This window comes from Helianthus annuus, chromosome 5 (genome assembly GCF_002127325.2).
Source record: "Helianthus annuus cultivar XRQ/B chromosome 5, HanXRQr2.0-SUNRISE, whole genome shotgun sequence".
NCBI classification, from domain to species: Eukaryota; Viridiplantae; Streptophyta; class Magnoliopsida; order Asterales; family Asteraceae; genus Helianthus; species Helianthus annuus.
Window position 1 is genome coordinate 91,543,088 of NC_035437.2, and position 15,629 is coordinate 91,558,716.

General features: G+C 41.8%; 1 protein-coding gene across 1 annotated transcript; it reads right to left on the reverse strand.

Annotated features, from left to right (window-relative positions):
• Positions 1-675: 675 nt before the first annotated feature.
• On the reverse strand, positions 676-1,380 carry LOC110943135 (extensin-like). Its single transcript, XM_022184891.1, has one exon. The coding sequence runs from the start codon at positions 1,378-1,380 to the stop codon at positions 676-678; it is 705 nt and encodes a 234-aa protein (XP_022040583.1).
• Positions 1,381-15,629: the final 14,249 nt, after the last annotated feature.

The window sequence follows — 15,629 nt, forward strand, 5'->3', positions numbered from 1 at the left end:
TTATGGAATCATCATTTTTGATGATTCATTAACCATGGTAGATATAAACCATATTGGTGAATTTGTTAGTCATATTTATTTTAAACTTTTCATTATAATCAATCCCAGATATAAGGTTTAATGTAGGATCGTTGTTGACCCCGAATGAGTCGATCAGAAGAGTTATTTATCCAATTCAAAGGCGGAATCAATGAATTAGATGCTCAAACTAATTATAATGCTTTCTTATATTGATTTAACAATGTGTACAACCTGAAAGCGATTTGGCAGCACTTCGTTACAATTTCCAGAAGTTTTTCAATGAAATGAACATGCACCTATATATAGTGGGAAGGTTTCGCTTGTATGGACTGTCCATATAAGCGGAACTATTGTTATGGTTTCGCTTATATGGCATGTCCGTATAAGCGGAACCTTTTGCTTAAACCACTAATTTCGTTTCTCGAACCTCGTGCACTGGATATCCTATCCTATCCTATTACATGATACAAGACGAAGTCAATAGACGTAATGCACTAACAGAAACATTCCATAAATTCTTAAGAAGTACAATGGTTGCCTTAAACGGGACTTTAAAGAAATAACATTGTCCACGCAGGGACCAAATACATAAATAAAATGTCCACGCAGGGACTTAATTGAAAATTGAAATTACAAAACAATAAATAAGGATTTCTAATAATCCCTCTTCTTCTTCCCCTTAATAAGGTTTGCCAAACCCTTTAGTAGACCACGGCGGCTCCTACGCTCTTTGTCTACCCTTTGTTCCACCTCGTGTAACCTTTGGAGGATTTCTTGCTGCTGCGGTGGTTGAATTTGTGGTGGCTGCGGTGGCTGCTGCTGCTGCTGAGGTTGAGGAGGCAGTGGGTATTGATACCCATACGCAGGGTACCCAGTTGGATACGTAGCTAGAAAGGGTCTAGGGTAGAGAGCATTGTAGTTCACTGCCTCGATGTACGGGTCAACGGCAGGGGCATTGTTGTATTTATAACCCGAATAAGCTTGCTGCTCGAACAGGGTGTACCCAGCTGCACCTGGGTAAGAAGGAATTGGGTTTTCATAACCCATGTGTGGTGCTGGTGCGACTGGTGCAGAGTCGACTTCAGAAACTGCATTTGAAAGCCCACCCATTTGCGGGTCTTCATAGAGCGGCGGGTAGTTGCTGTTGCTGGAGTGTTGGGGGGTGTTGAAATGGAAACCCCCACGCACGGACATCCGTGCAGTTCTTCGTCGCCTCGATGGTTTGGGAGGCAGTGGCTGCTCTGGCGCTGGTGGTGGCGGCGACGTAACCGCCTGAAAATGTGGGTCCTCAGAAGGGACCTGCTGGTGTGGTGGCGAGTTGCGGTGAGGGGGAGTATATCCCACTTGTATGAAGCCCATCTTTCGGAAAAAATATTAGGGCCCCTGTAAGGTGAAGCATGAAAGGATGATCCACTAGAAATCTCAATGGGATGCGTCGGCGTCCCAGATGGTGGCATTTCTGGATCTGGATCATCGTCCACATCCATGTTTTGGTACTCGGGGAAATGATCAGCTGGTCCCAAAGGGTTTTGACCCTCTGGTTCTTCAATCTGGTTCATCGGGTTGAACCGGCTCTGAAAATAAGGTGTTGGGTTCTGGAAGGAATGGTGTGAACCCGATCACTGCAGAGGAATGAAAGAATGGTGAGAGTGGTCGGACTCATCGTTCTGATGCAGTCCAAATGAATCATGGTAAGATGGTGAAGAGCTGAGCGAGACAGAGCGCCTCGCAGGCTCAAGGTATGTCCTCCAGTCTTCATGAGGACTCGATCCGAGTGATGCGGATGGTGTGCGCCGGTGAGATGGTCCGGCTATGTGATCGTTCCTAGTTAAGATCAGTGCTTTTCCTCTTCCTCCACGTCCTCTCACTCTAGGTGGCATGTTTGCTTGTATTCCTATCAAAACAATAAAAGAAACAAACAAAAAGATTTAAACCAATTAAGATTAGGATTAATCCTAAGTCCTTTTCCTAGACTCGGAAGTCAAGTAATGTGCAACTGTGTCATTGAGATTAAACATAAAAGGCTAGTGTTTAATTCCCTCAATGTTGGCTCTGATACCAACCTGTCACACCCCGATATTTCCATGTATTACCGGTGGGCCCGGTAGGGAGTATCGTGACGTAGTTGATATCGTCATAGTCAAATGTATACAGTTTAATGCACAATGGAAGTCTTGAAAGTAAAATATTAATACAAACCAAAACACAAAGTATAATTAAATATTATACAAGCGGTTGTATGTGGATCCACAGGCTGATCTAAAACGTAAAGTAAACTATTGTTCAACAGACTTTAAGTATTAAGAGCTTGCAGGACTCTTTATCTAATACTCAGGAGCTTCCAACCCATTACGCGTAGTACCTACACTTAATCTTTTTGAAAAATACGTCAGTTTACACTGGTAAATACAATCAACTGACTCTTTTGAAAAGTGTTTATAAAATTGGTTTGGATGCACAAGGCAAAAAATCTTTTATAACTTGGGTCAATTATTTAAAATAATCTTGTATACAGTTTTACATGTTTGTCGTACGTTCAGGACCCGGAATAGAAGAGCCGGGACAAGATTAATAGACACACCACTAGTATAAGCCCACAAGAAGTTCCCTCACGAGTGAGATACCGTTTTACATACGCAACTATTAGGTGTATGCCTACACCCCGTGCTTAAGTCGTGGTCATTTCAAATGAATGAGCCGAGGATATCCAGGACACGGTCTTATTAACCCCCAAATGCTTTGTATCAAACAAAACAGATTAAAACGGGTTATCTCAATGATTTAACCACTAATCGATTAAATATTCAACACCCGACCAAGCAGTAATAATTTATCATATCCCAAGCTCGTATAAGGGTAAATAAGTTAAAAGTATTTACCTGAGCTAAAATGTAATTTATTCTCAGCCCGTATATTCTGTTATGGGTGAAATTCTGAGCCCATATCCTGAGAAATATCTTGAGTTATATCTTGGTTATATGATATCTGTTCACATCCGGGATGCTGATTCAGGATATTGGTAACATCCTGAATGGTATCCTCAGGATCACTAACGGATTATGTGCAGGTACGTGGGTTAGAAGCTAGCAACGTTCATGAAGACCTTTTCTACTGAAGACTTGGTCCAAGTCGTTCACATGAAGCCGTTGAAGCCGCATTACTCGGTCTGCAACATTCACTATGGAATATTCGGAGCATCCCATGTTTATAGGAATTCTAGTTTGTATTTCGTTACTATAAATAGATGGGTATACCGGATCGAATAGGACATCACATCAACACTCACTACACTTTCACAGTTGTTCTCTCACAACTTTACTTTCACACAAAGCATTGTAACACTTAGCGATCTGCTCAATATCCTGCACTGTATCCTGAAGTTTGAAGCAATAAGAAGAACTAGGCAGCTGCGATTGTCAGCTCCCGAGGTTTTATGCCAGCGATCTAGAATGATCAAGGGCTTTCCCCGTACATCTCGTGTCAATCCCTTTACTTTTTGCTCATTGTTTGATCGTAGATACGGCTCAATATCCTGAGCCGTATCCTGAACACTGTTTTTCCAAACAACTTAACCAACATATTTTCAACACACTTTTTAGCACACTACCTCACTTAACTAATTTGATCACTTAATTGCTTCGGTAATTTTTGACCAAAACAATTTGGCGCCCACCGTGGGGCAAGTGGTGCTCTCTTTACTAAAATTTTTTGTGAAATCGCTAATCAGTTTTCTCTTTTCAAAACTTTTTGCCACATTGTTTACAATGGCCACAAGATCAAGCATGAGCTCCTCCACTGTGTCTGCTACAGCTTCTGCTACTACTGGTTTGGTGCTTCCACCACCTCCTCCAAGGATGCCAGCTTCTTCACAACCTCAGGATGTGATCCCTACCCGGGGTGTTCAGGGACCTGCTCCCGTTTTAGCTTCTAATGATGAAATTCTAACCTTGTTTGGAAGTGTGCAGGAACAAATGAGACAGCAACAGGAAACTAACCAAATGCTATTAAGAGAAATACAATTCTTAAAAGCTGGCTCGAGCAGATCCACCGAAGATATCGTCACTCCTCTACAACCCAGAACTTTGAACTTCAGTTCGGCTGTGTATACTAAGGATAATAGGGGGAATATTGTGCCCAACCTTCCTCAGAATCATACTCCTAAAATACCCTCCTCGGTCAGGATGTCAACCATGAGGAGCTCAGGATATGCTTCAGGATATGGGCAGAACCCTCAGACTGGTAATGTGTCTAATAATAATAATACTCTTGCCACTAACAGTGTTGGATCTTTGCAGGATACAGCTGTGACATCAGCATTAACTAGGGAGCTTCAGAAGCTAAAGGATATGATATCCAGTGTACCTGGGGTGGTTCAGCCAATTCCTGAAGTATCCTAGGATAGCCACAGGATATCTCGGTTTGTGCATCCTATTTGTGATGCTGAAATCCCAAAAAGATTCCAAACTCCCAACATGAAGCTTTATGATGGAACCACGGATCCTGAGGAGCATATTGCCCAGTATAGGGAACGGATGGAAATCAATCCTATCCCTCCGGAACTTAAGGAAGCATGCTTATGCAAGGGTTTCCTCTCTACCTTAACCGGATCAGCCTTAAAATGGCTGTTAAACGTTCCTCCTCACTCAGTTACTTCTTTTGCTCATTTGGTTAACTTATTTAATAGTCAATTTTCTTGCAGCCGAAGTTTTGAGAAATTAACCAGTGATCTTTACAGGATAACTCAAGGACCTCAGGAATCCTTGAGGGATTATGTGAACAAGTTCAGTCGGGATTCTTTAGACATTCCGCATCTTGATGTTGCAACAGCTGTGCAAGCTTTCAAGATGGGGCTGCAAAAAGATTCTCAATTCTACCAAGACCTTGTAATGAACCCATGCAAGAACTTGGACGAAGCTCGAAACAGGGCCCTAAGATATATTCGATTGGAGGATGACAGAAAGATGCAAGAGAGGATGAATGCATCCTCAACATATGAATCAACTAACAGGAAGTCAGAATCCTCGTACAAACCATATCGCTCTAAGCCATATGGTATAAATGATAACAAGAAAGTGAATGCTGTTGAAGATGAGGATCCTGAAGAATATCCTGAATTATCTGATATTGCTTTTCTGTTAACATTCCTGAATTGATGTATGCCATGCAGGGTTTAGGAGACAAGGCTAGGTGGCCTCGAAAGAATAAAAAAAAAGCTGATTGGAAAGATAAGTCAAAATGGTGTGCCTTCCACGAAGATTTCGGACATGTGACTGAGGATTGCATTGCCCTAAGGAAAGAAATAAGCTATCTTCTGAGCAAGGGGTATCTGAAAGATCTCTTAGGAAGAAAGAAGAATAAGGGTCAGGATACTGAGAAGGATCCTGAACGAGCAGCCTCACCTCCCGCGGATGCCAAGATAATCAACTTCATTTCGGGAGGATCCGACATTTGTGGGACTTCATATTCAGCGGCGAAGAGACATGCAAAAGAAGCTAAAGCTGAAAGGGGAGAGAAACCTGTTAGGATGACTACCCTCACAACTGACAAAGTGATCACGTTTGACGCTGATGGCAGGGATACTGTCCAGGATCCTCATCATGATGCTCTAGTAATAACGTTATATGTGGCTAACCATTTTATACGCAGGATATTGGTTGATAATGGCAGCTCCATCAATATAATCCAACTAGAGACTCTGAAGAGAATGAATGTATCTCCGATGGATATCACCTCAAAGTCCACCGTGCTTGTTGGGTTCAGTGGAGAGGCTAGGAACACAGTGGGAGAGATAAAGTTACCAGTATATGTTGAAGGAGTCAACTCGATACAACGTTTCTGTGTGATGGATTCTCTATCCTGCTATAACATCATACTGGGAAGGCCATGGATTCACGATATGAAGGCTGTGCCATCAACATATCACCAATGCATCAAGATCCCTACCCCTTGGGGAGTTGTCAAAGTCGATAGTGATCAGCAGGAGGCGAAAGAATGTTACTCATCCTCGATGAAATCCTCGACCAAGCCTAGTGCGGCATAGCGATTAAAGATGCGGGCGCAGGATATCGTGGAGGATCCGGAGCAGGATGTGAAGAAAATTATCCTGGATCAGGATAATCCTGATATCTCGGTGCTCGTAGGAACCAATATCCCTCAGGATATTGAAGAGCAGTTAACTAACTTTTTGAAATGCAGGATGTCAACGTTTGCATGGGAGCATGAGGATATGACAGGTATATCCAAAGACATTATCACTCACAAGCTTGGAATTGACAGGTCGTTCAAGCCTGTACAACAAAAGAGAAGGAAGTTCGCTCCTGAACGAAATACAATTATCCAAGAGGAAGTTGAGAGATTATTGAAGTCCAAGATGACCAGAGAAGTCAAATTTCACAAATGGCTAGCAAATGTGGTAGTGGTTCAAAAGAAGAATGGGAAATGGAGAGTTTGTGTAGATTACACAGACTTGAATAAGGCTTGTCCTAAAGACCCATTTCCTCTTCCTCAGATTGATGCAATGGTGGATGCTACTGCTGGGCATGAAATGTTGACCTTCATGGATGCATCCTCAGGATTTCAGCAGATTCAAATGGAACCTTCTAACCAGGAGGATACTGCCTTCATGACACCAACAGGTATTTATTGTTATACGGCTATGCCTTTTGGTTTAAAATATGCAGGTGCAACATACCAGAGATTGGTGAATATGATGTTTAAAGACAAGCTGGGGGACACCATGGAGGTATACATTGATGATATGGTGGTAAAATCAAAGAAAGCCCAGGATCACCTCCAGGATATTAAAGGAGCATTTGACATCCTGGACCAATATAACATGAAGCTAAATCCTGCTAAGTGTCATTTCGTAGTGGGGGCAGGAAAATTTCTAGGATATACGGTGACCAAACGAGGAATAGAGGCGAGCCCGGAGCAGATTAAAGCCATCTTGGATATTAAATCACCCTCAAATATGAAAGATGTGCAACGATTAACAGGAAGAGTGGCAGCATTAAACAGATTTATTTCAAGATCCTCAGAAAAATGCAAAGAGTTTTATGATATCCTGAAAAAGAACAAGAAATTTGAATGGGGTGAGAAGCATGAAGCAGCCCTGCAGGATTTGAAGCAATATCTTTCAACTGCACCTCTACTGATGAAGCCTGAGAATGGTGAACCACTATCCCTATACCTCGCAGTATTAGGGAATGCTGTAAGTGCCGTCCTTGTAAAGGATCATGAAGGTCAGCAATATCCTGTTTATTATTGTTAGGGCTGGATTTTTACAATACATGATCCTTACATGTGATCCTAGCCAGTGATCCTTGTTTCTTTGGTAGATAGTGACCCTCAGCAGAGTTCCAGGATCAGGATCACGGACCATCATAAGGATCCTCATGCTAACAGTTGCTTTCATTAACTTTAATGTTGTTTTGCAGGAATGACTAGCAGGATCCGCTCTTAGCATCATAATCAAAGGACGCGTCTTTACAATTATAGCATGTGCTTAATCGGAGATGGACGTTGCAAAGGATATGGAAACTTGGCATGATTTAAGGGCGACAATTTAGGCTAGATTTACTTTTATTTCTAAAGGGGTAATGAGCTGATTGTTAGTCTTTTTACCTAAAATAGGTCACCTACACTTGTATATATAACACTCTTCCCCATTCGGAAGAACACACGACACACAACAGACAACACAATTCTCACACGCTTAGACACACATTACGATAGTGATCCTTGTACTCAGCTCATTATCATCCGAAGTTGTAACCATATTTTGATATATTGAAATTGGTGATCGGTGGTTGCCATCACCCGAGGTTTTTTATGCCGGAGATCATACATTGATCAAGGGCTTTTTCCTCGTATAAATTATTGTGTCTTTGCATACTTCATACTGAAGTGATCCTTTACTTTTTCAATAAACCAAGCATCATTCCCCATTTACTTAGAGTTTGGTTGCATTATCCTTGTGTGATTTTTGACCAAAACAGTTTGGCGCCCACCGTGGGGCAATTGGTGCTTCATTTATAAGAAAACTTTCTGGTCGAAATCATTTCAAAGAATTACATGGCTTCATCATTGAAAAACACGTCCACGGCGATGTCTGCAATCACCTCGTCTCAGAACACTCTGCCTCCTCCACCGGCAGGATCCCAGAAAAATGCTGAGAAGAGACCAAATCCTATCTTCTCTAAACCTCCATCTTCTTCTGCTATGAATTCTTCTGTTCCTAGTACTAGTGATGTGTTTGCTTTAATTTTGCAGATGAAGGATCGTATGCAGCGGCAGGATGAAACTAATGACAGGATCCTCAGGGAAATTGGAGACCTCAAAAGGCAAAAATTAGCGGCAGAGGATCATTCCCCACTGATGCCCAAATCTCTGAGCTTTGATACTCCAATGATCACTTCTCAGCCATCGGGAGTTCCAGACGTGCAAATTATGGGAGAATCAAGAGGATTGCACCTCGGATCGACAGCAATGACTCAGGCATCAGGCTCACACTTTCAGCCGGCAAGATCCTATCCCCAGCATATGGGATCCTTCATGAATTCAGGAGCCTATCCGGGAGCACAGCAGTTTCAAGGATCCTACTTTGTTCCAGGATCATCCCAGGGTCAAGGATCCTCCTTTGTTCCAGGATCGTCCCAGGTTCAAGGATCCTCCTTCGTTCCAGGATCATCCCAGATACCAGGATCCTTCCAGATGCCAGGATCCCTAAAAAGTTTGCAAACAGGAAGTCTAGATGTCCATCAAGGGGACTTCATTCCAATGCAGACCATTGCTTCCACTGGTCCCTCCGTTATCCCAGAATCCCAGCAATATGGATTCACTAACTTGAACTCAATGGGAGGTAACACTTTAAATAATTATCTTACCACTAACCATGGATTCATGCAGGATACAGGTATCAATCATGCTATGGCCAGGGAGTTGCAGAAGCTAAAAGATATGATCTCAAGTGTTCCAGGGGTAGTCAAGCCTATCCCAGAAATTGCAGATGGAAGCCATAAGGTATCTCGCTTTGCACCACCAATTTGTGATGCAGAGGTACCCAAAAGGTTCCATATCCCTACTATGAAGCTGTATGATGGTACAACGGATCCTGAGGAGCACATAGCACAATACAGGGAGAGGATGGAGATCAATCCAATCCCGGAAAAGCTAAAGGAAGCATGCCTATGTAAAGGATTTGGATCCACTCTTACTGGATCAGCTCTTAAATGGCTGCTAAGTCTTCCCCCTTACTCTATTACTTCATTTGCTAATTTAGTTAATTTATTCAATAACCAATTCTCTTGTAGTAGAAAATTTGAAAGATTAACTAGTGATTTATATAGGGTAACTCAAAGTCATAATGAATCATTAAGGGATTATATAACTAAATTCAGTAAAGAATCCTTGGACATTCCCAACTTGGATATGGCTACGGCTGTTGAAGCCTTCAAAATGGGACTGCTTAAGGATTCATTATTCTATGATGATCTTGTTATGACACCATGCAGGAATCTAGATGAAGTAAGAACTCGGGCACTCAGGTTCATCCGGCTAGAGGATGACAAGAGGATCCAGGAGAGACAAGTAGGATCCTCAAAACAGGAGAAGCAAGGATCCTCCTTCAAGAACAATAAATTCAAATCCTACCATAGAAATGACAACCAGAATGCGCATGCTGTTGACCAAGAAGAGGATGATGAAGATTATCCTCCAATCTCCGAATATTGTTTTTCCGTTGATAATCATGAACTAATCCTTGCAATGCAGAATCTAGGAGAAAAAGCTAGGTGGCCCAGGAAGAATGATAAACCATCCGGGACTAAAGACAAGTCGAAATGGTGTGCATACCATGAGGATTTCGGGCATCTAACTGAAGAATGCATAGCTTTAAGAAAAGAAATTGGATATCTGTTAAGCAAGGGGCATCTAAAAGAATTGTTGGGAAGAAAAAAGCAAAGGACTCAGGATCCTGAAAGGATCCCTGAAAAGGCTCCAGCCCCTCCGGCGAATGCACAAGTGATCAACTTTATTTCCGGAGGATCAGACATCTGTGGTACATCCTTCTCGGCGGCCAAAAGGCATGCAAAGGAAGCAAAAATGGATAATGGAGAGAGACCTATTCGAACATCAAGTGTCTCAGAAGGAAAGAAGATAACGTTTGATGAGGATGATCGCATTAACATCCAGGATCCTCATCATGATAGTTTAGTTATTACTCTCTTTATCTCTAACCATTTTGTCCGCAGGATCCTTATCGACGGAGGAATCTCAGTGAACATTATCCAGCTTGATGTTCTGAAGAAAATGGGTATCCCAGAATCAGACATCACACCAAGATCCTCCGTGCTTGTAGGATTCAGTAGAGAAACGAAGAAAACTCTGGGGGACATCAAACTCCCAATCTACGTGGAAGGATTACATAATTATCAAAAATTTTGTGTTATTGACTGTTTATCTTGTTGCAATGTTATCCTTGGCAGGCCCTGGATACATGATATGAAAGCAGTCCCATCCACCTATCATCAATGTGTGAAACTCCCTAGCCCATGGGGGATAATCAAGATCGACAGTGATCAGCAGGAGGCTAAGGATTGTTATACCTCATCCATGAAGCCAACCTCGAAGCCAAGGGAGCAATAGCAATTACAGTATCCTCCGAGGAATGTCTTGGAGGCAAGGGAACAAGATGTGGACGAAATCCTCTTGGATCCTAGTGATCCTGAATCAAAAATCTATATCGGATCAGGGATCCTTGGCAAGATGAAAGAAGACATGATATCCTTCCTCAAAAGAAGAAAGTCTACCTTTGCATGGAAGCACGAAGATATGACAGGTATATCTAAGGATATCATAACTCATAAACTTGGCATTGACAGGTCTATCAAACCAATCCATCAAAAAAGGAGGAAGTTTGCACCAGAAAGGAATGCCATTATCCAAGAAGAAGTAGAGAGACTACTTCGAGCAGGTATGATCAGAGAGGTAAAATATCCAAAATGGTTAGCCAATGTGGTCGTTGTCCAAAAGAAAAACGGAAAGTGGAGGGTATGTGTCGATTTCACTGATCTGAATAAGGCATGTCCCAAGGATCCTTTCCCATTACCCCACATTGACTCCATGGTGGATGCAACAGCGGGGCATGAACTGTTGACCTTTATGGATGCATCATCTGGATTCCAACAAATTCAGATGGAACCATCTAACCAAGAGGATACAGCCTTTATGACCCCAACCGGTTTGTATTGTTATATTGCCATGCCTTTTGGATTAAGAAATGCAGGTGCAACATATCAAAGGCTGGTGAATATGATGTTCAAAGATCAAATTGGACAAACTATGGAAGTATACATAGATGATATGGTAGTCAAATCAAAGAAAGCTGAGGATCACCTAAGGGATTTGGAAGAAGCATTTGATATCCTTGATAACTATAACATGAAGCTTAGTCCTTCAAAATGCCACTTTGGTGTTAAGGCAGGTAAATTCCTAGGATATATGGTAACTCAGAGGGGCATTGAAGCAAGTCCGGAGCAAATTAAAGCACTAGTGAACATCAAGTCCCCTGCCAATGCTAAGGATGTGCAAAGGCTAACAGGCAGGATAGCGGCTCTGAACAGGTTCATATCAAAATCCTCAGAAAAATGTAAAGAATTTTACGATATCCTAAGGAAGAACAAGAAGTTTGAATGGACTGAGAAACATGAGAATGCTTTACAAGCCCTTAAAGAATATATGTCCTCAGCACCAGCATTAACAAAACCCGAAAAAGGAGATGTGTTATCCTTATATCTGGCGGTATCTTCAACCGCTGTAAGTGATGTCCTTGTTAAGGATCACGAAGGTACACAATATCCTATCTACTATGTAAGTAAGAGTTTACTTGATGCCGAATCCAGGTACTCACACCTCGAAAAACTTATTCTTGCATTAATCATGGCATCAACTAAGTTAAGGCATTATTTTGAAACCCATACTATTATTGTTAGAACTAACTTTCCAATTAAGAATGTCCTCAGGAAACCAGAGATGTCAGGAAGAATGGCTAAGTGGGCAGTAAAGCTTAGTGCCCATGATATAAGATATGAGCCAAGAACAGCCATCAAATCCCAAGCACTAGCTGACTTTGTGGCTGATTTCAGTAGTGATCTACAAAAGGAAGCAGAATTGGAGGTCCAGCAGCTGGATGAGACCAAGGATCCTTGGATACTACACACTGATGGATCCTCAAATGTCAAGGGCACAGGGCTTGGGATACTACTAAAATCGCCACAGGGGGACATAATACCCCACTCCATAGCCTGTGAGTTCCAAGCAACTAACAATGAGGCTGAATATGAAGCCTTAATTGCTGGCTTGCAAATTGCTAAGGATATGGGGGTGAAATATCTTAAAGTATATGTAGACTCATTATTGATCACCAATCACTTTAATGGATCCTATGCTGTTAAAGGAGAAAAACTAACCAAATATTTAGAGATAGTCAAGGAATTGGCACTCTCTTTTGTCTCTTTCAGCTTAACACAGGTACCAAGGGAGGAGAACACAGAAGCTGATGCATTGGCCAACCTAGGATCATCCTTGAAGATTCCAGAAGATATAAGTATCCCTATCATCCATATCCTGGCTCCTGCTATTGAAAATCAGGTGGCCATGGAAATAGAAGAGGATACTGCAATGATCCCTAGTGAAGAAACTCAATCTTATTTAGGATCATGGATCTCACCAATCATGAGATACTTGCAACACGGGGAGATTCCGATGGGAGAAAATCCTAGAGCTTTCAGGATTAAGGTATCTCAATTCACAATTTTGAAAAATATATTATATAAGCGATCTCTTGCAGGACCATATTTAAGATGTATCGAGGATCCTGAAATTGAAGAAGTGTTGAGAGACTTCCATGAGGGAGATTGTGGAAACCACACTAGGGGCAGAGCATTATTCTCAAGGATCCTTAGAACAGGATACTACTGGCCAACTATGAAAAGGGATGCTGTAGAATATGCTAAGAAGTGTGATCCTTGTCAAAGACACAGCAATATCCTCCATCAGCCAGCTGAATTGTTACACCCAATACCATCCTCTTGGCCATTCATGAGATGGGGGATGGATATAGTTGGCAAGCTTCCTAAAGCACCTGGTGGAAAAGTGTTTATGCTCGCCATGACCGACTACTTCTCTAAGTGGATAGAAGCTGAAGCTTTTGCTCAAGTCAGAGAAAAGGAAGTTATATCCTTTATCAAAAGAAACATTATAACTAGATTTGGCATTCCCTCTGAAATTGTATGTGATAATGGTTCCCAATTCATTGGAAGCAGAACCACTAACTTTTGTGACAGTTGGGGAATTAAGATGATAACATCAACACCAGTTCATCCACAAGCCAATGGTCAAGCAGAATCATCCAACAAGATCATCATCAACAATCTGAAGAAGAAGCTAGGATCCAAGAAGGGGAAATGGGCAGAGGAGTTACCTTATGTGCTATGGGCTGATAGGACAACTCCCAAGAATGCCACTGGTCAAACACCTTTCTCTTTAGTATTTGGGGCAGAAGCAGTGATCCCAACAGAGATGGTGATCCCAACTGCTAGAACAAGTGCTCGTGATCCTGAAGTAAATGCTACAATCCTGACTCAGGATTTGGATACTATTGAGGAAATCAGGGATCTGGCTAGGATAAGGATGGAAAGCTACCAACAAAGAATGGCTGGTGCTTACAACAAAAATGTTAGGATAAGGAAGTTCCAAGTCGAAGATATGGTGTTGAGAAAAGCATTCCAAAACACTATCAATCCTGCTGACGGGAAGTTAGCACCAAAGTGGGAAGGTCCTTACTTGATTGAAGCTGAAGCAGGAAAGGGGGCATACAGATTGCTAACCATGGAAGGAAACTTGTTACCAAGAGCCTGGAATGCTGTTCACTTAAAGAAGTACTTTATATGAACATGATCCTCCAAGCATGTGATCTTTACATTAAAGTATCCTCGAAGGATCCCGGTGATGTCAGTGATCCTTACTCTGGTAATGTCCTTATCTTAAAACTATTACATTTCCTTACTTTTTACCTAAGGATAAGGATCATGTATCCTTCATCCTCTTCTCACGAACCATTTGAGTTATGATAGTTCAGGTATCTTCAGCATATCGTTAAAGATCTTCAAAAGCACCGCAGATCCTTGGGTTCAACCCCAGTTATCCTTGGGATTATCCCCAGTTTCCGCCAGCAGCGCACGATGATCCTGATATAGTTCACGTCTTTGGGACCAGTACCCACTTCCGGGGCTGACAACCTCATCGTACTGGCTATACCTAGGATCCTACGTATAATGGTAGACGTACCATACATCCGTTCCTAAGGTTTCTAACGTTTTCACGTTAGCTAAGTGTTTTGGTCAAAAATCACACAAGGATAATGTAACCAAACTTTATGTAAACGGGGTATGATGCTTGGTTAGCTATGAAAGTGAAGGATCACTTCTGTGATGAATATACAAAGACACAATGATTTATACGAGGAAAAAGCCCTTGATCAATGTATGATCTCCGGCATAAAAAACCTCGGGTGATGGCAACTACCGATCACCAACTTCAATATAACAAAAATGTAGTTACAACTTCGGATGATAATGAGCTGAGTACAAGGATCACTGAGTGTCTAAGTGTTGAGAGTTGTGTCGTATGTTGTGTGTGTTCTTCCGAATGAGGAAGATGGGTATTTATACATGTGTAGGTAACTTATTTTAGGTAGATAGACCACTAATCAGCTCATTACCCCTTTAGAAATAAAGATAATCTAGCCTAAATTGTTGCCCTTAGATCAAGCCATGTTTCCATATCCGGCACAACGTTCATCTTCAATTCAGCTCTTGCCATATTTGTAAAAGCGCGTCCCTGGATCATGATATGTAGGGCATATCCTGCTAGATATTCCTGCAAAATAATATTGTAGTAATCGAAAATGACCGTTAGTATAAGGATCACCATATCGTCCCATGATCCTGATCCGGAAGTCTGGCTGAGGATCACTATCTGCCAAAGAAACAAGGATCACTTGTCAGGATCACGTATAAGGATCATTTATAGTAAAATCCAGCCCCAACAATTGCCCCCAAAATATAAGGAGTTAAATGTAAATGGATGAGTTATATTTTGTTTCGAGCTTATCTCTAACGGACGATTCCGGGTTACTAGCCGTTACATATGGACTAGCCGTTGTGATATTTACGTCACTGATGTGACAATCCCTGCGAATCATCATTATAAATAGGAGATAGGGTTAGGATCATTTTGCATTTAAATTCGAAGTATCTTCCTTTATAATCGACACCGAAGGCTTGATCAGGTATCATCTTCTTCTTTTTCTTCTTTGCTCTGTTCTTTCTTGCTTTTACCCTGTTTTCATCTCGAATATGCTTCTTCGGAATTCACCGCACAAAGGCTCTAAGAAGGATAGTCCCTTGAAAAGCCAGGGGATATCAAAGATTCTCCTATGGAGAGATGCTGTTTACCGATATCCAAATAGAACAAAGATTCGCCATTGTTCCCACGAATTTTTTCAAACCCTTGATCCTACTGCTCTGAGTGATTGTTTCGGACACTTG

Excerpts from the sequence above, each read along its gene's own strand:
- LOC110943135 (XM_022184891.1), bottom strand. The coding sequence starts at position 1,380 with ATGGGCTTCATACAAGTGGGATATACTCCCCCTCACCGCAACTCGCCA.